At 40.5% G+C, this 24,518-nt stretch overlaps 1 protein-coding gene and 1 long non-coding RNA gene across 3 annotated transcripts in view; one reads left to right on the top strand and one right to left on the bottom strand.

Moving 5' to 3' along the window:
* fat3b (FAT atypical cadherin 3b) overlaps positions 1-24,129 on the top strand; it is a 67,700-nt gene extending 43,571 nt beyond the window's left edge. Inside the window, exons 35-53 of the mRNA XM_085420678.1 lie at positions 903-1,116; positions 1,216-1,430; positions 2,068-2,205; positions 2,410-2,553; positions 2,631-2,828; positions 3,005-3,282; positions 3,387-3,949; positions 4,260-4,391; positions 4,505-4,662; positions 5,300-5,831; positions 6,041-6,194; positions 7,555-7,711; positions 9,190-9,582; positions 10,618-10,873; positions 15,251-15,349; positions 16,409-16,468; positions 16,752-16,790; positions 18,103-18,168; positions 19,606-24,129. Coding sequence (XP_085276804.1) covers positions 903-1,116; positions 1,216-1,430; positions 2,068-2,205; positions 2,410-2,553; positions 2,631-2,828; positions 3,005-3,282; positions 3,387-3,949; positions 4,260-4,391; positions 4,505-4,662; positions 5,300-5,831; positions 6,041-6,194; positions 7,555-7,711; positions 9,190-9,582; positions 10,618-10,873; positions 15,251-15,349; positions 16,409-16,468; positions 16,752-16,790; positions 18,103-18,168; positions 19,606-20,363 — 4,554 coding nt within the window. The 3' untranslated portion in view covers positions 20,364-24,129. The remainder of the gene's footprint in view (positions 1-902; positions 1,117-1,215; positions 1,431-2,067; positions 2,206-2,409; positions 2,554-2,630; positions 2,829-3,004; positions 3,283-3,386; positions 3,950-4,259; positions 4,392-4,504; positions 4,663-5,299; positions 5,832-6,040; positions 6,195-7,554; positions 7,712-9,189; positions 9,583-10,617; positions 10,874-15,250; positions 15,350-16,408; positions 16,469-16,751; positions 16,791-18,102; positions 18,169-19,605) is intronic.
* LOC146660692 (uncharacterized) lies at positions 4-12,158 on the bottom strand. Of its 2 annotated transcripts, XR_014913551.1 has the most exons (6): positions 11,484-12,158; positions 10,585-10,839; positions 9,174-9,281; positions 7,537-7,694; positions 1,274-1,407; positions 4-1,050 (listed from the first exon to the last, which is right to left on the bottom strand). It is a non-coding gene; the product is annotated as an uncharacterized LOC146660692 (long non-coding RNA). The 2 variants fall into 2 exon arrangements; XR_014913550.1 differs by lacking the exon at positions 9,174-9,281.
* Positions 24,130-24,518: the final 389 nt, after the last annotated feature.

The raw sequence follows: 24,518 nt of genomic DNA, 5'->3' as shown, positions 1-24,518 counted from the left end.
TAGTCCAAGTGACCCAGATTCAGTATTGATTGTGTCTACAATCAATGTTAAGTCTACCAAACATTACTGTAGGAAATATTTACGCCTGATGCTCCTGATACAAAAAAGCCACTTGTTCTGAAATGAATGAATAATTGAAAGACTAAATAAAATAATAAATAATAAAAATGCACTTTTGAACAAAACTGACATTTAAAACAGTGTTTTGCAGCATTTATGTTTTTTGGGTAACATAATCTTGTTTTTCTGAAAAAAATCAAGTGAATAACACATGATCCTTGAAGAGATTAGGTAAATCCCCAATTAGATTTTAATTAAGATAGCTCGTAGTCATGTGAACCGTGTGGAACAGAAAAAATGACGCAGTTACAGAGAGAAGTGGTGCAGAAAAGGTGGAAAACAGATATGTGGCAAATCTGAAACTGTGTTGTGTCTCACAGCGGCTATTTAAAAGTAAACTTTAATTTTGCTCATTCACTGACCATAAATGCTGGGAATGGCATTATTTTTAGGAGTAGGTGTCACTTTCATTACAAATATAGAGAGGAGTAGTTGTTGTTCTGTTACTTGTAGTAGATGATTGTCATAGCCACAATGATATAAAAGCAAAACTACAGTAATAGGATTAGTGGCGTCCTGTATTAAGTAGGTGGAACTTGTGACTCTATATTCTATAGAGTCAAAATAGCATTCATCTAGTAGCCACCAAACTCTCTCACCCTATAGCAGGCACAGATTTTAGTTGGTTTTTGCCTCAGCTTCCTATTTTATTACTAAAGCATATTTTTCTGTACAACTTCTGTATGCGCTTGTGGTCCCTTCTGCCTTGTGGTGAAACGGCACTGAAAGCAGTGCAGTAAAGTGGTTAGGTGCTGTTTTACAGTCTTGTGTGTCTTCCTCAGGTTTATTTGACCATTTTAGTGCTGGATGTGAATGACAATGCTCCAGTCTTCCAGAGAAGAGACTATGCTGTAACTGTCCCCGAGGATGTAGCCGTGGGAACCGAGGTGGTGCGAGTCCTGGCAACAAGCGCTGACATCGGACCTAATGCTGAGATCACATACAACATCCGGTCGGGTAATGAGTTAGGAAAGTTCACCATAGACAGGAAATGGGGTGAGTAGATATCTCTGTGTGTGGCTTGTGCCATGTTATTGTGAAATTTAAAAGCAGGGAATTAAAAAAAAATGAATATCTACTGATATGTGTGTTAAGGTTCTATTTCAGTGGCTGATGATTTGGACTTTGAGGTGTGTAAGGACTATTATCTCACCATCGAGGCCTGGGACAATGGCAACCCTCCTCTTAGCACAGCTACAATGGTAACCATTGAACTTATGGATGTCAATGACAACGCTCCAGCTTTCAGTCAGGACATCTACAATTTGCTGGTCAGCGAGGATGCATCTGTTGGGCAGACAGTTACAAGGGTAAGATTTAAGGCCAGATTTACTAAATGGGGCAAAATAGCCTATCACTCCAATAGAGACTAGTTATATTTAAAACAGGCTTTAGTAATTGATAGGCTCTGATGTAGGACTGTAAATTGTGTGACAACATTTTGACATCACCTTCTATCGCATTCTTGTATTAAGACAACTTAAATAACTTCAAGGGGAAATCTGAAAATCAAATTTCTATGCTCTTCAACTCCAGTACCACCGTATTTTCGATTTTGTGGATTAATCTTGTGTATCTGTGATCTATATCTCACGTATTGTCAAAGTGCACACTGCTGAGTTTCTGTATATCCGCCACTAAAAACAGTTAAGTGTTAGGGCGTGGCAACCTCATGTGCTGTCCGTGCTCCTGAAACTAATTTGAGTGTAAAAAACCCTGAATTGGATGAGTGGAAGAGAATGGATAGATGGAAAACTTTATTCGACTTTATTTTGTTTTTTTATTAATGCTAATACATTGATCATGTTGATGTCAATCTAATCCTGACTATTTTCAGGTTTAAAGTCAATGTTGTCATCCCTTCGTTCTCTTTGGTCTTTAGCCAGTTTGTATTTGACCCCAAGGAAATCAGGCCACTTTCTTTCCCTCCGGGTGTCTGTTTTTTAGGTAGTGGCTGAAGATCTGGATAGCCAAGTGAATGGGCGCATCACCTACTCTATCCTGAAAGGTGACCGAAACAACCACTTCTGGATTGACCCTGTAGCAGGACTTCTCAAAGTCAACAAGAAGCTTGACAGAGAACTTGTAAGGATGCATGTTTAAGTACAAAATCTCATAAACAATCAATTGTAATTTTCTGGTTCATGAGCACAGTCAGGACAGAAAATACCAGGTCCCATCAAGGTCAACGCTCAATGAAATATCACATTATGCGAGCATAAGAGTGCTTGCCACACTGCCTGATGTACATACAGATATGGCAATCACATTCTCTTCTTCACCGCCTAGGTGTCCAGGTACTCTTTGTCGGTACAGGCGTTTGACAGTGGCTCTCCTGCGATGTCCTCCACAGTCACAATCAACATCGATATCTCTGACGTTAACGATAACCCCCCAGTTTTCAATCCTCCCAATTCCACGGTGGTCATACAGGTACATTTGTGCGTGTTTGCTGTCTATATTTATATTATTAGTTCAATGTTGTCTCAACTTCACTTTCTTACTTCCAGCTAAACCAAGCTGCTGGCACCACACTGCTCCAGTTATCAGTCAGCGACAAAGACTCCCCTAAGAATGGTCCACCCTTTGAGTTTCGGATCAAGTCAGGAAATGAGGGAAACTTCTTCTCCTTGGACCAGACTGGGACTCTGAGGTCTAACCGTGTGTTTGGCCCTGAAGCCCCCAGAGAATTCACTCTTGAAATCCAGGTTAGGAACTTTACGGTTTTAAAAAGTATCCTATTTAATATGAAGACTTTTCTTTTATGGAGAACTTTAACACCAGTGTAAATTCAACCCACTAAAGCAAGACCTTATTATTACTGTAGAACTTTCTTTGCTGTTAAGTGTCATTATAACTTTTTTTATAACTTTGTCTCTCTCAGGCAACTGATTCTGGCAAGCCTAGTCTCTCCTCCTCTTCCTGGGTATTTCTGAGGGTCATTGGGAACAGTCAGTACAAGCCGACTGTCTCCCCTCTGGAGATCTTCATCGTCATGGTCACGGATACCTTTCCAGGTGGCCCGATCGGTCGGATCTCTGCAACTGACCGTGACCTGAGTGACGTTTTGTCATTTACCCAGAAGCCTCAGCCCAAGAGCATGTTTAAGGTCAACAGACAGGATGGCAGCATTGTAGCGCTGCCAGGCCTGGAACCTGGCAGGTGAACGCTAGACCACACAAACACACAGGAAAACAAAACACTGATATGGAAAAAAGAAAACTTTTTGGTGTAACAATTCAGTATCTTTTCTTGCCTTTTCTCAGGTACCAGATGAACGCTACAGTGAGCGATGGACGTTTTGCTGTGATAGCTGACGTTTCCATCCAGGTCGAACAAGTGACAGATGTCATGCTGCGTAGCGCTCTGACCCTACGTTTCAACTTGCTGTCTCCAGAAGACTTACTTAGTCGCTACCTTAGCCAAATTAAGCTAACGTTACGGGGACTAGGTGGATGGAAGTGGTCACCAGGGCAGCAGGATCCTCTTCACATACTCAGTGTACAGCCAGTGATGGGGACATCGGATGTGGACCTGCTTCTAGCCATGGAGAGGCCAGAGACGCCGGGCAGTGGACGCATGGCTGTGTTCTACTCCCAGCAAGAGCTGTCTGCAAAGCTGGAGGAGGTGGCAGCGCAGGGTCAGATTCGAGGTGTGCTAGCTGGGGCTGTGGTGGTGAGCAGCACTTGTTCTGGCGAGCTGGAGTGTGGGGATAGAGTGTGTGAAAACACACTTGTGATGGACGGGAGCTCGCCTGTCACCTACAGCACAGAGAGGGTCAGCTTGGTGTCGCCTACGTTCAGCCGCAAAGAGACCTGCACCTGTCCCGGTTTGTACTACACTCATTTTTGAACCTTCACAGAGTCAGTGTCACAAACACGTATCATCAGTTCATGAACGGCATTGGTTGATAGTTTTCATGTAAAAATCAGTAAAATCCTGAAATATCTGAATGAAAACATGCAGAATTTTTGCTTATGTAGTATACATTTTGCATTCTATAAAAAAGAAAATACAAAAACTACAGAGGCATATATTATGCATGTAAATATAAATAAATTAATGAAAGAATAATGTAAATCTGAAGGCTTTTCACATGATAACAAATAATATTTATATTTCTACCCCTTTTCAAACAGGAGGGACATGCCCCACCCCTGTGGAGCTCTGTGAAGGTCAGTCCTGTCCAGCTGATATGCAGTGTGTGCGTTCTGGTCCTACTGCGCCATCTGTCTGCCAGTGTCAGCCCGAGAGACTAGATGACTGTGCAGGTGTGTTTTGGCATGCCTGCAGTTTGTATAACTTCTGTCTTTCTGATTTAGTTTGATGAGGTTTAGTGTAACCTGAAACTTTTCCCGCTTCTCTGTGTGTTACAAATGTGCAGGCCAGACCTCGCTGAGTTTCTCTGGAAACAGCTACATCAAGTACAGAGTGACAGCGAGTGGCCAGAGCGGAGAGATGAAGCTCGGCCTCAGGATCAGAACACTTCAGAGAAGAGGAGTCATTATGTTCACACGGGTTAACCCCTGCACCATGCTTAAGGTACAGGTTACAGGGCTATGCTTTTTTGGGGGTCATGCAAAACACTGGCTGCTCATTTCCTGTTAGAAGGAAACATGTTTCTCAGTATATGTTTTTTAGAAAACATCATCAGGTATTATTCAGAAGATATAACTTTTTGTTATATAATATCACACTTCACCGAGTTCTTTTGATTCCTCAGAGGCATCCGATGGAAGACAAAACACTGCTCAGTAGACCATTTAACACTTTATTATTTCTAGAAGGGAGATGCGTCCTGCATGACACGCTGCTGCGGATCTCAAATTGGTGTTGTGCCACTAACAGTTTTATTACAGAAGCTTTTTAACTTTAATCTAAACAACAGTGTCTCAGTAACTTCCACAAAACAAATTTCCCACGTGTGGGACTAATAAAGGTTATCTTATCTTATCTTAGAGATGGTCGCCTCTTATCTACACTTTCCCAGGCAAGCGTGAGTGAGAGTCTACAGCTTTCTACTCCCCAAGGACATGTGGTCTCATGCCTTTATTTTTTAGGGCTGTGTCCACTTAATACTACACTATATAACTTTATAACAGTTATTATTAATAAGAAGCATAGCATTATTGAGGCACTGCAAATTATTTAGTTCCAACACTTTTCTTTCCTTCTACAGATTGAAGGCGGTCGACTCTGGTTTCAGTTGGACTGTGACAACACCCTTGGCATTATGGGTATCTCTGGCAGACCGATAAATGATGGCCTGTGGCATGCAGTCACTTTGGAGCTGACTATGAACTACACTCTCCTGTCATTGGATGACAGCTATGTGGAACGTCGCCGGGCAGCCAGAGCCCCGGTTCGTCTTTGGCCTTTGGCACCAGATTCATCATTTTTCTTTGGGGCCCAAGTCAGGCCACTAAATGGGCAAGGTGAGAGGCCAGGCCCTGGGTCAGGGAGGAGCCAGGGAGGGCCAGGGCTTGCAGAGCGTGGCGTAAGGGGCCCTCCGAGAGCTCAGGACGGCTTCCAGGGGTGCCTGGGCTCGCTGATGCTGAACGGAAATGAGCTGCCGCTCCAGAATAAAAGGAGCCGTTATGCTGAGATAGCAGGGCTCAGCGAGATCAAACTGGGCTGCGTGCTTTATCCAGATCCATGCGTCAGTCAGCCCTGCCTCAACGGAGCAATCTGCAGTAGCCTTCCCTCTGGAGGTGTGTGTATATATACAAAAAACACGATCATGTGTATGTGCCTTGCTGTGGGACACATTCATTACTTTGTTTTTACTCTGTTTTTTCATTTTTTAATCATTTTATTTTGATAACTTGTTGTTGTATCATTGATCATTATCATTTATTAGAATTATGCACAATAGTTGATATTAATTATAATTTTCAGACATAAAATATCTCTTCCACAGGTTTTATGTGCACTTGCAGTGTTGGATTCACTGGGGGGCGCTGTGAAATTGAACTGACATCCTGCATGCCAAACCCCTGCCAGAATGGTGGAGACTGCAAGCTTGTAGGCAGCGCATTCCTCTGTGGCTGCCCTACTGGACTCGGGGGACTTATGTAAGATATAATAGCCTGGAATCGCTCACACTTTCTAGCCTTAATAACCGGCTGTAACAGCAGTGTTGACAAATGCTGTGTCCTGTTTAGAAAGTATGTAAACAATGAGAGCCGTACGGTGCTGATTATTAAGATACTCAATGTCTGTATCTCCCTCCCTCTCAGTGAAAACATGAAAGAGCATGTGCTGGACTCAAAATCCCATTCATTAGCCCACATTAGTTGTTATTGGGGGGGGGGTTAGTGGTTCTAATTTAATTCTGCATAATTTTAGTTGAAAAGCCCATAATCATTCTCTAGCTGTCTTCTTAATTACAGCTTAGTAATTGCCTTTGAAATAACCTCTCTGCTCATGCGGCTGTTCCACAGAGCCACCAGCAGAGGGCACTTTTCCCCCACAGAGGAATTTTTTTGTTTTGTTTTTGGCTTTTTTATGCTTTTGACTTGGATTTAAAAATTCATTTGATTAATTTAAATTCAATTATCCTTACACTAATAAAACCATGGAATAAAAATGTATTGTTTTTTCAGGCACCAGATTGTTTATATCATTAATAATTAATGTTAAACACAGATTGAAACCAAACAAATAGCTGTTGAATTCAGTTGACTGTGGAGTTGTTGTTGTTTTTTTCTTCCAGCACTAAAATATATGCATTACAATAAAAAAATACAATATAGAATTTTGTTATGGAAAAAGCCAGAAAACTTGACATTTTCTCATTATTACTCATCTATTTCATAGGTTAATAAAACTAATGTGAGACAACTTCATTAACTTTTTTAATTATGGGATAAAGTATTCATCGTTTAAAATAATAATGAGAGGATATCACTGGCCAGCACATCCAGACCTTAATGAGTATTGTGTGTATAATTAATGACTAAGCTGTGACCTGCACTTTTATCATTTAAAAGCAAAACTTTGGAAAGTTCTGTCATGAAGCTTTCTGCAAAATTCTTCCGTCAGATTTGCAAAATGTTTTGAAAATCCCATCAAAGAGAAAATAATTGAAAAGAGAATTGCATGTATCTTCCATCCGCTGCACAGCAGGACACCATGCTTGAAATAACAAGCTGAGATGAGCATGTATGTGTCTGCAGTAAAATTACTTTTATGATGTTCAGCTGGAATTTGCTTCTTCAGTGGGAGTGTGTGTTCATGTTTTTTGCATTCATGCATAATTCTTTAAATCAGAACCGTCTAAATGTAAATAATGGGGAAAATTCCCAGCATTTGGGAAAAGTTTTAAATGTTTTAGCTCACTCTCACCTTTGCATTCTTCCTTTTTCTTAACTTTGATAACATCATATTGCGGCCCCCCATAGCGGCTTTACTTACTCGTTTTTGCTGCCACAGATGTGACGACGACGTCAACGAGTGTGACCAGGAAGCGTGCGGAAATGGAGGAGAGTGCGTGAACACATTCGGGTCATTCTACTGTAACTGTTCAGAAGGGTATGAGGGTCAGCTGTGCGATGATCTGACGCCTGGTGATCCTGGGGATGACACACAGGTAGCGTATGAGCGACGCTTGGAATTGGATTTTTGTAGATGTTACAGAATAAATGAAAAAATAATCGAGAAAACTCCTCGAATTGTTTTTTTGTGCATTCAGCTCGCACCTAATTGGACTTGGCATACACAGGGAAATTGAGAATTTTGAGTTTACAGCAGCCCCCTGGAAGGCTTATTCACCAACTTGGTATCTTTGTTCCCACAGCAGCTAAATGAGAGTGTAGTAATGCCTAAATTGCTGTTTCTATTTGAAGTTGCTATGCTCTTGAATTTATTGTGCCATATACCTTATACTGAGACTGCAAACCCAATTAATGTGGCACATTATAAGAAGGAAGGTACCTTCATTAATCCCTGGAGGACTGCAGCAGAGTTGACAAAATCTAGTAAGCTTCTTTTACAACTAATGTATGTTAACTTTGTTCTTTGTTTGTTTGTTTTTCTTTTTAATTGAGTGCTTGCATTAGAGATAATGTATAATTTTATTGCCAAAACTTATTCATCACGCATTGCATTAAAACAAAAAAGCTGTGAGCTCAATCACTCCCTCCAAATTGGAAGACCATAAAATGTGCTCATAATCTTTTGGAGTAGTGAGTGCATAAGGGTTGTAAATATACCCAGCTTTAGATGATGAATTTTCCCGATACCAACATTTCATTTACTTCAATACTCAAAAGATGCTTTGTGTTTCAAAACTTTGCTAATTAGCGTCTCAGATGTAGCGATGAGATTCTTATTAATCTCATGTTTAGAGTAATAACAAACATTTAGAAATTGTTTGGGGGTTTAATATGAGCCCCCTTTGATAGTATTAAACATTTTGGGGGTAAACTAACTTCACTATGTTCCTCTCAGGTCCTGTGAATTTTTCCTATTTCTTAAGGACATGACTTTCAGATACTGTTGTAGATATTTATTCTTTTGTCATTCACTTGTCCAGCTTCCTCAAATATATATACACCATGCCAAGATATGCCTATTTTTGGCTAATAGCTCTCTGGGAATCTGCTTTTTGGTGCAAAAACAGAATTTTATATCTGTCAAACTTTGTTACATTTTCTGTTGTTGGACTGAACGACTGGGAACAAACGATGTGTTTTTATAATAGGGTGCTAGTAAAAAATGCCTAAAATTTAATTGCAAATTGATTCTTTGCTAGGTTTTCTGTTATATGTGGGCACGGCACTAGTTCATCCTTTGATTAAGGTGTCTTTTTTATGCTTGAATGATTCACAGGTGAGTGTTAAGTGGCTTAAGAAAAAAAAAGCACTTCATGTTCATGTTAATCATCTGACAACAAAGACCTTTTTTATGAAGTGAATTATTTCTAAGCTTGTTCTTCTTTCAACTTTTTATCTGTGTATTTACTGATGACCTTAGAGTTTTTCTGACACTTAACTGTTTGTTATTCAACTAGAAAAAATTATTATAATATTATAATGTTTTAATCATTTTACTTTTCTTGTTGTGCAGGCTGAGCCTCTGTCTTACGTTGGACCAGGAGAGATAATTGGCATTGGAGTCCTTGCGTTTGTCATCATTTTCCTCCTCATACTCTTCATCGTCTTTAGGAAAAAAATCAAATTCAGGAAAGACTCAGATCCAGGCCCCGGTGTTCAGACTGGGATGGGCATCTCGGCTATCTCCACAGAAACTAGCTACATGCTGCACAAGACTGGCATGGGAGCAGAAGGGATTGAGTTTAAAGCCGTTCGTGTATCAGGCTCACCAGCAACCACAAGCACCTATGGTGAGGTGGGAGGCAGCAGTGTGGGCCCTCCCCAGGTCATGGTGCGCCCAACTGCCCACTCCCCTCTACCAGGAGGACTCAGTGGTGACAGGACCACTTCCAGTGAAGGCAGTCAGGTGTGCATAGCTTGTTTGAATTATGATATTTATGTGTCTGCTTTATAGTAAATGCTGCGGAACAGACAAAATTGTGACAAAGTTAAATAACTGAATATGTTCATACTGCTAATATCTAAAAAAAATAGTTGGTCAGACCATTTAGGAAAACACATGAATAATATGGTTGCTAAGCAGGAATGATATGCTTTAAAATAAGAGTATTTAAGTTTTAATATCAAACTATAACAATGAGCATCCAAAGTAATATCCACTTTGTATGACAATTTCAATATTTGTGGAGCATCATATCTCCCAGCTCATCAGTCCCTTTTGACGATGCTGCACTTCCTTAATTTATCTGAATTTATATTATAATTTAAAAGAAAGAATATTATTTCTTATATTAGTCCTATTTTTTAAAAACAGCCACAGTGTGCTGGAGAAAGAATACATGGGCTCCACACACAGCTCAACTATAAAAACTGTGTTTTTATGGCAGGAACTAGGTTTTGATATCAAATATAACACAAGGACGATATAGGTAGATTAAAAAGTAGTAATGTTCCCAGCACATTCGCTCTATTATGTAGATAATCAGCTTACAGGATACAGAAAGTCTGCTCACATTTAATAATCATGTTCATGTCTTCTTTGTAGTCAATTCTGCATGTGATGAGCTAAAATAAGCTTCACAGCAGCGACTTCATCATGTGTGTGGCCCTTCAGATAGGGCGATGACCCAGTTCTTCTTTCATGGCAATAATTAAGAAAAACAATTAATGGTATCAGAAAATCAATTGGAATTGTTGGAAATATAAAACAGAAAGGTCGTACACCGGTGCAGAATATTGTATTGTTTTTACAAAAAGCAATCATTTGATAATTTATGTATGTTTCTGATTGTGCGTGTAATTGCACAAAGAATGAAATAATGATTTGTTTTCTAATAACGCATGAAATCCTGTATAAATTTGTTTGCATTTCGAGTTTCTGAATAGTAACTACCTGGCTTGCCCTTACCCGAACTTTCTGGGTATTTTCTTGTGTCTGCAGATTAGCAGCTTCCTCTCAGACATGTCTAATGTCCGAGGTATGGCCAATAGGCGGGGCGTCGCAGTGTGCAGTGTGGCACCCAATCTCCCTTCAGCATCTGCTTGCCGCTCAGAGCATAGCCCGGCCCACAAAGTGTCCTGGGAAGGCGAAGAAATGAGGGAGAAAGAGCTGGAGAGGGCTAGAGATGAGAGAGAGGAGGAGTGGGGGCAGAGAGCTTTTGAGCTGGAGAGAACACAGAGAGATAACAGTCCACAGGGTAAGACTGCAACAGTCTGCCTGCAAACACACACACACACACACACACACACACACACACACACACACACACGCATGTGCGCACACAGCTTCTAACCTGATCAAAAAGGCAAAGAGTACACAGGCCATGAACACATTGTGTTACACCAATACCACCATCTTCACTGAGAGAGCTCATTTCACAGTGCTCTATGCCTTTTGATCACACACATCAAAGAAAATGGCCCAGAGTAAGCAAGAGTGCTTAAAAAGTAATATTTTCTATTTTGCTATCATTTCAGTTTTCTTATTTATTTCCTAGGAGCAATAATGGGTAATAGAACTTTCTGTTACACTGCTGAAATTGGCAATTATGTCCACTTGTATCAGGATAACTCTCTTGGATCTTGTGGGCACTTCTGTTTGAATGGTCAGGGTAATCAGCCAGAACTGATGTCCTATGTTCTTGTCCTACTTTTGCAAAAAAAAAAAAAAAAAAAGCAAGAAAGAAAAAAGAAAAAAATAAAGTTCAGTTAAAATCAAAGTAGTTGGAACACTCCCACACAAAGTCACCCAACTTCTCTGTCAAGTTTCCCTCTTTTTATTTTTCCTTAAATTTGCTTCACACCTACCTTTGTCAGCCGTACAGGCACCAAACCGAAGGAGAGAAGAATGTCATTGTAATTCAGCATCCGTCTGATATTTTAGCTGCCAACACTCTTCCCAGTCTGTTCTCTGTCGATGAAATAACCACGTTGCATTTCAGTGCGCAGGTAGGCGTCAGATATTTCGATCCTTTGTCCAGCCTGTTGTGTGAATAATACAGCTTGCGGTGGGAACTTCCTGGCTGTTAATTATTGATTTTTTCCTGTAGGAATGGGAAATAGGTTATTTTATTTATTTGGTCCCCCGCTGAGTGTCTGTAGAAAAAAGAAAAAAAAGAACCAGCACCACCTACTCACATTTACACCACCAGTCTATTAATTTAATGATGATAAACCTTATAGAAAACTGACCTCAAGATTACTGTGTTAATGACTGCAGTGTTAACTGCCAGGTTAACTAATCAATTGCAAATGAGTTTTGTAAGTTATTTACACCACGACAGCCACAAGCAAGTGCAATAATGTGTATTTCAATAACAAGGCCACAGGTCAAAACATGAAATAGTTACTAACCAGGGAACATCCCTGTTAGTAACTATGGTTATTTTCTGTTACTACCCGTTCGATCATAAATAAATAAAATGGGATGAATAATTAAATACTTGGAAAATACTCTTTGAACAAATCAGGCCTCATACTGAACTCTATAGTTTGGAGTTTTTTTGGTAACTGTTGGTAACTCTTCAGGATGTCTTCTTCATGGAGGAGTATTTTAAACACTAACTATGAACTGTTTCACTCACAGGAAGTCATTTCTGAAGACTGACATTGAAAAAAAAAAAGGTTTGAACTGTACAAACTCTGTTTTCCCCTTAAATACTCTTTTTCCATGTATGTTTGCACTTGTTACGGTAAACTTTTGCACCTATTTCTTAGGTTACTTGCAAAATACTAAAAAGTGAAGGCAGACTCAAGACTTTTAGCATGTTCACAGGAGGACAACATGCCACAGAGATTAAAACCTGGTTCTAAAAATGGTCATTTCTGCTCTAAAGTTGGGTGTTTCAGAGTGAACTGATCGAGGCGTGACCTCTGGAGGTGAATATTGAAGCCAGTGCAGATGTGCCACAAACTGCAGTTCCTCTAGCTGTCACAATAGGCTGGCTTCAAGAGAGAGCTATTCCCCATATGCTTAAAATGTCCAACTTTACAGCATGTTTACAGTCTGGCTTCTATGGAGTGTTTCAACTCTGAGAGTTTTTTTTTAACTCATCCATCTGGAGTTAGGAGCGCGGCCGCTTTGACTGACATTTATGTTTGATTTTGCTGAAAATGACTTTGAGTTGAAACTGTTGGATTGGCTCTGTTTTGCTTGGTAATTGTTAGTGTTTCAAACTGAAATGCTGAAAACTTGTCTGGAAAAAAACATAAAATAAGAAGGGAGCCAAATTGTAGACTGTATCACTTAAATCAGCGTAACATTATATTTTACTGAACTGGCTTGGCAAAGAAAGTAGTTTGGGTGGGTCTTAATTATAGGAACTTGTAAGAAAAAAAACAGAAAGAAAGAAAGAAAGAAAGAAAGAAAGAAAGAAAGAAAGAAAGAAAGAAAGAAAGAAAGAAAGGGTAAAACATTTTTGCTTTTTCCAAAACCTGATTATATTAAGTGTCCCCTTGCCTGCATCCTGAATTAGACCTGTGGCTGCTGCACTGTCTTTCTTGTTTAGTTTGATTGATGGTACTGCCTTACTGATCACATTCCCACAGGAGCGTTTCGCTTCTTCCATATGCATTGAACCATGACTACGTAGCTTGAGCTCAGAAAGCTGAGGTTGATGTCCAGACATCCCGGCCCTCGCGGACACGGTTGCAGAGTACGGATTTGGTCACAAGATGGGCCGAGCCCTGAATGCTTGCTTACCAAACGTGAAGTGAAAAACAAGATTTTTGAAGATTTGAAATTCTGTCACACCTGACCTGTCAGACAAGGGTAAACTGTTGTGTAGAGGTGTGAGATTCAAAACGCTATCACAAAATCTCTGTTGTTATTATGAATTTACACCCACCCACCCACAGGAACAACTGTGTGCTGGGATGTATTAAGGTACAGCTGGAACTGCGGGAAGCAATTGCATGACATAAAATATTTGTATAGTCTTCTTGAAAAATGTATTTTTCTTGAGACGTTGCGTTAATGTGACACTGGCATCTTTGCTCCAAAATGAGCTGAATAAAAAGACTTTTGATTTACTTTTTTGACTTGATGCCATATAATTTGTTAGTGCATCTTTGTTTACTGTGACTCAATACAAGCATCTGGAGAAGAATTCATCTGAAAAGATGCTCATGAGGAAATATTCAGAACCCAGACCATTTATTGCCAATCAATGATTCTCACATTAAGATCCATCGCTACATAGCAGCAAGGCAGTAAAATGGATTTAAATAGCTTTCTATTTTCTATTTCTCTCTTTTTTTCCTCTCTGTTTGTTCCATCTACTAAATAAAAGCCTATTTAGTTTTCCCAAAAGTTTGCTAAAAGTTACTTTTAATCACATCAGCAAAACTGGCTCTTTGCATGCAGTTTTATTTTGCACAAACAATTGATCTCACAGCTCAGCCTTTCCACTCTGCTGGTCCTCTGTATTTCTTTCCCAATTTGAGCAAAAATGAAGAAAAAAAAAAGACTTCATTGCTTCTACATAAGGGGCACCTGGTAGAGAAATTCACCTGCCTCTGGCTGTGTTGTAAACAGTCTTTACAGCTTATCTGAAGTCATAAGTACCTGCTACGGACCTCCGGGCAGTTGTTTGACAATCACTCAGAGGACACTTGGAGTGATTTGAAGGAAACAAACCTTCAAATAACAGCTCGGCAAAGGCACGAAAAAAGACCACACTGACTTGTAATCGCCAGTTTATTTGAAATGATGCCTCTGCAGACGTAAAGGTTAAGGAAAACTGGAGATATTAGGCCTGGTAGATTTCTCCAAACAAAATTTAATTTGATTTGTGTGCGCAGACAAAATTGCAGGGTTGTAACATAAAAGAAGACCTTTGATTACCACAGTATGAAAAGCTTGACCCAAAACAGAAACCTACTTGCCACCCTACCCTGTAGCGCAGTGACGTTGTCATGCAATTTGCTCTATTTTGCTTTTTTTCTTTAAGCAGTTATTCAGCAGTTACATAACCACCAGTAACTCGGTGGTCTTCACCCCCTCCATGATAGTGCTGACAGCATTAAATGGACAGACCTGGATTTGCAGTAGGTGTACTGGGATTTGTGGAAAATGCTGTACATCAAAGCAGCGAGGAAGCCTTTATGGGAAAAAAAAATCATTCTGCAGGTCAAATATGTTTTTTAAATATGCTCTATCTGAGTCAAAAGTAGATGAATAGCAGATTTAGCCTCGCTCTTCTAACTGAACACAGCCAGCTAGAAAGAAAATGAATGGACAGGCGGAGTGACGGATCTGTGGACACATTTTTTCCCCATGAGTGCACTGAATGAACAAAGTAGAGAGTTTTCGGTCACTCTGATCCTTTCTTCTTTTCACCCTGATAGAAATCCAACTCAAAGCTGATGCGAGGTTATTTTAGCTCATACTTTAGAAGCTTCTTATTAGCCGAAGTTAAGCTTTTAAATGTAAATACAGCACAAGCGTTACTGAGCTTTTCAGATCTGAACGGTTCGGATATCTGAACACGTCTTTCAATTCTGAACCTACATTTAATTTACCATGAGTGAAAGTTGCTGATGTGAATGAGTGTTGTTTTGTGTTTTTACATTAGACGTGTCGGAGCTGGCGGACGGGCTGGGGTGTCTCTCGGACTCCACCTCCGAGGAGCACTCACTTAGCTCCTACACTTCAGAGTCCTTCGATGACAACGGTAAGACTCTGATACTCAAATTAACTTAAGCGCATTTTAATTGCCAGAAGTTTGTAGGTAATGTTCCCCACACCAGTACCTTCTTTGTCCCACCATCATTTTAAACTCCTTCAACTAAAGCCTGGAACTTTCTGCAGAAAAAAGTCCTAAAAGTGGACAGATTTGTCAAGCATTCTCACTGAAACATGTAATTGTTTCTCGGTTTACCAGTGTCTTCCATCTTCAGTCTGTCCGCTGCTTCATGTTCTGCATGCATATCCTTCTAACCTTGTTGTCTTGCTGCTGCTGTTGTCTTTGCTCGCTGTTTGTGCGTGCTGTTCTTGCTTTGCTCTTGGTTGCCTGATGCTGTTGTCCGTTAGATAGACTGCCAATTATGTGTTGCTTGCTGCCACGTGTTATTACGTCTTGTGACTGTATTCAAGCAGGGAGTGTTTTAAATGGTTTCTGAATGTGTGCCGCCGTCTTTTAAGCATCTGACATTTCTTTCTTAGTTCCCTTGAGAGGGTTCGCCTTTCGCAGGGCTGTCACTGTGAATAGGAATTAGTTCCTAATGAATTGCCTGGTTAAATGAAGGTTAGTGTAAAATCAAATGCTGGGCCTGTAGTAATTATTGAAAAGCAGGGTGATATTAGAGAAGTGGAAATGCTTTAATGCAACCAATATGCACAGGTTGCCTGTGCATCTTTTTTTCAAAGCTACAATTCCCAGATAACTCGATAGCATTGATTTTCCACTGGCTAACTATAAGAGGGTGGAAGTCAAGCACCGTAATGATGCTGATGTGTGTGTGTGTGGTTGTGTTCTTTACATAGGAAATCTATGTCAGTGCTTTATTTCCTGTCTAATTAGTGTAGCTGCAAAGAGTCCTCGCTTTCTTACAGGACACCCACACACACACGCGCACGCACAGACACCACATGTATATAGACACGTTTGCAACATGCTTCCTCCGTGTTCTCAGCACCTCTGAGTCACCTCCACTGTATAAAACCTTGCCCTGTTCATGAATGCACTGAGATTATTTCCATTTCTTCTTCTCTCTTTCTGTCTTCTGCCTAGCCTCCATAGTGACAGTGATACGTCTCGTCAATGATACTGTTGATAACATTGAAAGTGAAGGTATGAAGGAAAATCCTCTGTTAACTCCCCTGTCTTCTTTGTGTCTGTCATTCCGACGCCAACATATTTGTTCAGCGGCAGAGCAAAAAGATTTACTGAATGCAGCCGAGCCGCTGCCATTCAGCCCCCGTTCTTATTACGAATTAAACATTCTGCTTAGATTTCTAATATTTGTTGTCAGTTTCTGACACCGGATTTCTCTGTGTTTCAGTTTTTCCCCTTTGGTTTCTGGGTTGTTTGTCTCGCTCTGTCTCTGACTTTCCCTTTCTCTCTGCCTTTGTAGTGTCAAACATGGACAAAGAACAGCGGCGTAGCAGCCCTGGTGAGTGAGATGCAACGCAATGGAAAAACATCTTATTAATTTGCCATTTCTTTGACTTTATTTGTCAGGGGTGAGAACCCACAACCTGACCTTTTGCATCCTTTGCAGTATTGTCTCTGAATACTTTCATCAGAGCCCAATAGTACAGATTACTATGTCTATTTATGCCGACTCTATCCACTCTTTGAATGTCAATGCAGGCTTCCAGTTTCCGATTATGTTTTCTGACCTCGGAGGTCGGGAAAAATAACTGGAATGTGAGTCAGTTTCTGTTGCCCTGTGTGTAGCAAACAGTGTAGGGCTTTCAGGTACAACATTCAGGCAGCTCTTTGATGAAATAAAAATATTATGTCCAGAGATACTTTTAAAACGTATTCTGCTTCATAGTTAATTAAGAAATTTTGAATTCTGATGACTGCTAAATTGGGCGCAGCAGTCCTAGCTCCAAGCAAAGCAAAGCTTTCACCCCGGCCTTGCAGAGGGTCTCAGAGGATTAGGGGCACTTTGAGCTAAGCCTCACATCCGCCCAGAACAGCAGAGGAGAAGGCAGCTTCAAACACTTTCTTTTTCAACATTTTTTTGGGGGGGGAATCATCTACAGTCTGAACACTGACTTTCTGCTCTTAGCGAATGCATGGCTTTCCTTAAACAAACACCGGGGCCGTCACAATCCAGTTGCACCTATCCTTTAAGATCCCTACTCCGCTGTCAGTTGCTTGTGCTACACTCTTGCAATCAATATTAATTGGCTCATAGTTACCAAGTCTGTTTGTTCTCGGTTGCATGTAATTTACTAGGTCTACAAAGCATTTCGTTTCCAACCCAGAGCAAGAGTGTGTTTATGCCTCAGTCACTGCCAGCCTGCTGAAGCACACGCAGCTTCATTTCAGACAAAGATAATTAAATGATGTTTGTCCAGTGGGTTTTTTTTGAAGACATCCTTTGGATTCAGAATTTTCTGTTTTTGCACAAAACATTTTTTTAATAAAGTTTTCAATCTCACAAGTTTATTTTCAAGCACAGCAAGAAGAAATGTGAAAAAAGCGAATCTGATATATCGTGGTATTTTTCCATTTTCTGTTTTTGTATACAGTTGCAGCATGATTGTGTGCATGTATTATCTATTATGAATTGTGTTTGTGGGTATAAGCGGTGTGCTAAATGGCTCTCTGCCAGCTTCCCTCTCTTGTTGTCGAAGCGTGCTTTCTTCTGTGTCATAATTCGCCGTCTCCTTTTGCATTCACCGAGAATTTCATCATCAAAGGTTCGCCGTCCCATGAGATATTTGTTTTGTTTCCCATTTTACTGACAGCGAGTCATCACCTGCAGAGCAAAGATGAGATTTGCGTAGAGTTCATCAAAGAGTACATTGTGGATTGTAAGAGCATTCTTTTTTCCCCCCCTCCCTTAACCCTTCGTTAGAACATTTTTTAACCAGAGACAGATATTTGAGGCAAGCATGGCATGGCAGTAAGATCTCGTTGGCATGGCAGTCCGTTAGATATCTGTGTCCACACATGTGTCATGAATTATATAGTAGTGGCTGGTACAAGCACAGTAATTAAGTGTACTCTCCGTCCCACACACAGGGTGACCCCTCTGCCTCCTCTCACTTCATCAATATGATATTTTTTCCCCTCACAGCTCATTAACCTAACCATGAATTATGCAACCTGCATGCTGTAGTTTGTAGGAAGTTGTGGATTAGCGGGGAGTTCTGTGTCAGTCCATTTAGCAGCATGAACTGAAATCTAAAATAAATAAATAAATAAAATGTCGACTAATTTTATTTGCACATTAATAAAAAAGTAAATGAGAACTGGAGCGATTACACGAAGCAAACACGCTGGAGAAATCCCACGGAACAAACAGAAAGCCCCACTTACTGGCACTTTGTGGGTCTCCTGCTACACCTCTCAAACATGCAGCGCACACATGCACACATGCACACACTATCATGCGTGCTTCATTTCTTGTGCAAAAATAAACCCAATCAAAGGTAGAGATAATAAGCATGGGGACAATTTAAGGGGAGAAGCAAAATAAACACAACAAGCCAGATAATATGCAAGCTATTCGGAAATGGGTTCAAAATTGATAATAAAATTGGCAACTTTTTTCCAGATGTTGGTGGTTTTACACCTTGAGAAAGCTTTTTTCATTCATTTTATTTATTTTATTTGTCTTTAGTTTTTTTTTTGTTTTTACAAGGGCAGCGGTAGAAGCGTAAGTGACAATGAAATGTGTGTGCAGCTGTAAGAATCACAACAGTCCTCCTATAACAGATGCACAGAAGTGTAGTTACTGGTGTCACCACTCTCTACCTGCTGGAGATAAGATTGCAGCGATACTGCTGTTTTAGACGAGGAGTTTATTTACCGATGGACACCTTTCGCCGGCTGATCCTATTAGACTGATTAGATCTGAGTCTTCATCACACTGTGCTGTAACACTGTGGTTCTTTAACTTGTATGCAACAGCTGAAAAAAGTTCATGCTCCAGATTTTTTATCAGTTAATAGCAACAATAAATGATACAAGCTGAATGAGGTCTGCGTGATAGCATCGCTGTGCTTTTCCTACATAAATCATATTTTACTGCAGTAGATCTGTGTCCCACCGGTGGGACCACCACTGTAGTGCACCCTAATGCACACTACAGTAAAACTATATGCTTCCAGTGATTTAGAAGCAAAGATTTTTCCATGGAAAAAGACATATGTTGCTATTACACCATGTTAAGTTCCATTCCTTTCTTAGATTGTCCTTAAATCCATGCTGTTTATTACTGAAACTATGCCAAACTGTATTTTCAGCATACCGCTGGGAGTCTTCCTGTCAGACTTCAAGCTGGGTGTCGCCATCACGACTGCGTCCACCTGAGTTAGGATCCCATTATGAGCTTAATGACACCCAGCAGAACATCAGACGCGGAGGCAGCACGCACTCTCTGCAGCTGGACTACAGGGTGATGGGCTACAACGCGGACAAAAGCCGTGAGAGGACACAGGAAACTGGGAGGAGGACCTTTCAGTGGGAGAGGAATCAGTCTGGAGAGTGGGAGAGAAAACACACCCCGGACAGAAAAGAAAAGAGAAGGTACAAGGAGGAAGGAAGGAATATGAACATTAGGACCAAGGACATGGAGGGACACCAGGACCACGGAGATCAGCAGCTGCAGGACCAAGACAGCTGTGACGACAGCTCCTCGCCCGTGTATGAAGAGTACCAAGAGTCCAGACATGATCCGGAACAAAATGAAGACACGGAGAGCCTTTATGATATTCTACCCCCAACTCGGCGAGCCTATGAAGGATATCCGTCCAGTCCCCCAGGGCTAAACCTGCACCCAGCTCAACTTATGCCCCCCCTCAGGGCCTGGGACTTACAGACAGAGGAATGGAGGGGATCACGGGAAGACCATGGAGGGCTTGGCTCTAATAGTCTGGCAGGTTCTGGGGATGAGTTAGAAAGACTACTGAACCTGGTGTCACTGAGAGCCAGGAGAGCCACACGAATAAACAGAGCCTCTACCAGATCTGAACCTGCAGCAGGCTGGGATGGGCTGGAATGAGCTCACGCTCAAAACAAAAAGATTTTCTGTTCCTTTGCAAATCACAGAGTGGCGGTGATCCTCTCTGGTTACGGTTCACATTTATAATCTACTCGAACACTGGTCCACCACCTAAAAAAAAATAATTGGACAAGAATGTTAACATACACACTTTTATTATCCGACATTATTATCCTTGTGTAAACAAGCACTAATCCACCACCAATCCCCTGGCTCATTTGTAAGCGGGAGGAATAAGAGGAAATATATGTGTCTCGTCACAGCTACACCTTGGCTGCCATTGGCTCTGAATCAGTGCTTTTACATGTATTATTTAGAGTCACTGAAGAAGAACATTTGGAGCTTGTTTTAGATCGCGTACCCCTGTATGTGCAAATTTTCAAATCATGTATTTCGTTCATCGCTGTGTCGGATCGCACATGTACTGGCAGACAATTATTTTGTTAACTCAGCCGTGCAATACTTAATGCATTTATTATTTTTTACTGACGCGCACTCAGGTTTGTTTTGCAGGGAGCTTTTCGCTCACATCCCACACAGACACTGAGAGTATTAAGATTACCTGAGGTTGATTTTACACAATCATTTAATTTTCCTTTGTGGATTTATTTATTTATTCATATTTGTAGCTTTGCTTATGAGTCTCTTCATGAGCACATGTGTTATAGTTACCTGGCCTGTGTAGATATGATTAAATACAGGACTAAGGATATATTTTTTTATTTACTGAATCGGCTATTCTAAGTGAGTAGAAGGACACAGAGCTACTTATTAAAACACATTAATTTAATCAATATGTACATAATGTAATTTGAATATATTGAAGCTTTAGCAGTGCTTCAGGCAGACTGAAGCCCGCTTTACACCTGGTGTTAATATGTGAAATGAATTTCGGGGCATTATGTGCAGAACGGCTTAGAGAATTGTGTGGACATGCAACCGTGAAGTACAGAATCACTCACCCAGGACATGTGCTCATGGTTGGCTCGCTGATAACGCAGTGTAAATGCTGCTGCATTCCCAGTTCACACACAACAAAGGGAATGCAAATGAAAATAAACTCCACGTAACGAAGCTTCGAAACAGCGCTGTTCTCTGAGAATATTCCTAGTTGACTCCTAGTTGGCTAGGAGTAATTAAAGATAAACATATTCATGGTAGCTGTTCGGGTCATTTGTGGATTTTTTTTAAAAAGACACACCGTGTGCACAAAAATACACACACCTCTTCCCATGCACAAACTGGTATTTGTAAAGGAAGAATGTGTGGACCGTGTTCGTACTCCAGACCGTGACAGACCATCGTGAGGCAAGCCCGACAGAATGGAGAGAAGATGAAAAATGAACCGAGACAGAAGTGAAGAAAAACAGCCAGTTTGGCTGAGCTTGCATTCCCTGTTATCAATATATATATTTCCAGCTCATAAACGTATCATCAATAACTTAGCCTCTGCACACCACCACAGTGGATTTTAAATCAACCAGTCAACCTGTGATTGAAGTGCAGACTTTAAGCTTTAGTTCAAGGGATTTAACAAAAGTGTCCCATTAATATTGTTTAGGAATTACTGCCATTTTAATAGACAATCGCCTATATAGTTGGGTGGTTGACTGACAAGCAGTTTTATGACCAGATGAGACCTGTTTCCTGTTCATTTTATTATAAATTAAGGAGGTAAAAAAAGAAACACGAGCAGCTTTCAGTTCTAGATCTTTTATCTCCCTGAAGATGTTCTGTCAGATCTTCAAAGAGTCACTGTGATGGTGTACAGAAGCAAACAGTGAAACAATGTCCAAATACTTATGAACCTACAGTAACTGTATATGTACCATTTACAAATTTCAACTTGATCAGACCTTTCCATGTTCTGCTTGTTCTTTCTCATCTTCTTCATCATCTTCCTCTTATTATTGTTATTTTTTTCGGTGTAATAATTGTGGGTGCTAGCTGTATATGATGGCCTGCTTTCCTCCTGTGATCTGATGTACTTGTTGCCTCTTGTTTGCAGTCTCCGTTTTTTTTTTCTGTCTTATTTTGTTTTTACTTCTGCCAGGATCCTCTGCCCTGAACTTCCAGAGGTGAAACCTTTTTTTCTCCCATCACTAGTTTCTCTTATGTTCATGATTCCAGAACTGAGATCACCAAATACACATTTTAATTAGTCCACGACTCATATTAGTGTCTCAGTCTCAGATTTGGGGAAATTGCACTTGTTCTTTGCTGTGTTTTTTTTTTTAATCATTGTCATGTCTAATCACTGCTTGATTTATATGCAAATGAGGAATAAGGGAGGATTTACATCATTCATTATGAAAGCTCTAAGTGGAAATCATGCACATGTGTAAAGTTTCGCTTTGATTGAGATTTATAAAAGAGCACCATGCGTAGGCACGGGTTTCCAAATATGAGTAGAGGAATACAGATTCACTCGTAAATTTGCATAAACTTTTATGCATCTGGCTCATGTCAGAACTAAAAGCCACCTTCATGTCACAGTTACTACGCTCATCATCTCATCTGGTAAACATGCCTTTGAGAAAATGCTCAGCAAACAATATATGTACATCAAATTGAAAGACAGAGTAGATGCTACAAAGTAAATACAAGCCGTCTATGTCTCTAAGTATGTAGTGAGAATCCAAGGCCGCACTTTTGTGTTAAATTAGCGCATTTGTTGTTGCAAAAGTGGTTTTCATTGACAGAGTTGAAAGATACTGTGCCGATGGACTCTTTGGAAATACCGTAACATCCAGCAGTAACAGACACATACCAGTTGACATGTCTTATTGTGATCAGGTTTAGTTTCACCTAATGTATTTTGTGTCTTATAATAGCATCGTCCATCTATTCATCCTCTCTATCCAATTCCTATTCAGATGTACTCTGTATTTGGGGGGCTGAAGCGTGCCACAGCTTGCACAAAGAAACATACCGGACAGGTCAGACTACAACATGGATAAACACATTCACACCTGTGGGCACTTTACAGTTTCCAGTTCACCGGGCCTGCATGTCTGCAGACTGTGGAAGAAAGCTGAGGCACCTAAAGGAAACCCACAGGAATACCGTGAGAGCATTCAAACTCAATACAACAGCTTCCACAGGCAGAGGTTTGCAACCCAGAACCTCAGTGCTGTGAATCAACGCTGCCAGCAACTGAGACATCTTTGCTGTCATCTTTTTATTCTTTATTGCCATCCACTGCAGTTGAATCATCTCGCAAACTACCATTCATTCCTACAGGATCATAAGTTATTTCAGGTCACTCACATGCTGAAGCGCAGCGCTGCATGGGTGTTTGAGTGGCTGCGCATTAACAAGACTTGAAGAATGTTCCCCAATCAAGGAGATTCACGTTTTATCGAGAATGAGAGAACGAGAACGGCATTTGTCCTCGGGGCGAATGTGTAATGGGTGTGTTATAGCAGGTTAGCTAGATCTCAACCTAGACTATGTGAGATAAATAATCCCCATAAAATATTTAATCCTATCAAGTCAGTCTTGTCATGCCTCTTATGTTTTTCTTTCCCTCCCCACCGGAATCTGGCAGATTCATTTAGCGGAGCTTAAAGTTGTCAATGTCCTGGGAAGACATGAAGGCATAATAATGTCCCCTGAAAATGTAAAGTGCACAACGTGTTTGATCAGTTAAACAATAAATTTCATTCTGAAATCATCAGAGGTGATTTGAAAAGGCTGTTAGGATCTTGGCTTAGATTCCCTTGCCTCTATACGCTGTCAACAGTTGAGCAGATTTCAGCATAATCTTCGCATTATGCCTTTTTGTTTACCTCAGGAACTGAATTATTTGCTGACTTGAATAAATGGATCCAGCTTATTGTGTGGTACTCTTTGTTCCTGGGAGTTTATTTCCATTCTGACCCATTGCGATGATGAAATTATGCAGACGGTGCATCTCTAAAAGGCATGTATCTGTGATTAGATAATCCTTTGGCTGTCTGCATGGAGATTTTTTAAGTCCTGTTCCTCGGGCATTGAAAAATGCGCCCAGAAAATATTAGGCACAATTTTCAGGCTTCTGTGCAGTTCCTTGTGCACTAATGCAGGTGGTATTACATGAAAAGTGGCACTGCACAAGAGACAGGGAATTGTTGCAAGGGTATATTTTAAAATTTTACTGTGCACTTAAAAATA

The sequence above is a fragment of the Rhamphochromis longiceps genome, linkage group LG10 (assembly GCF_057381845.1).
Source record: "Rhamphochromis longiceps isolate RC_006_pf linkage group LG10, R_longiceps_female_GT1.1, whole genome shotgun sequence".
NCBI lineage: Eukaryota > Metazoa > Chordata > Actinopteri > Cichliformes > Cichlidae > Rhamphochromis > Rhamphochromis longiceps.
This window is presented reverse-complemented; position numbering and strand designations above follow the sequence as displayed.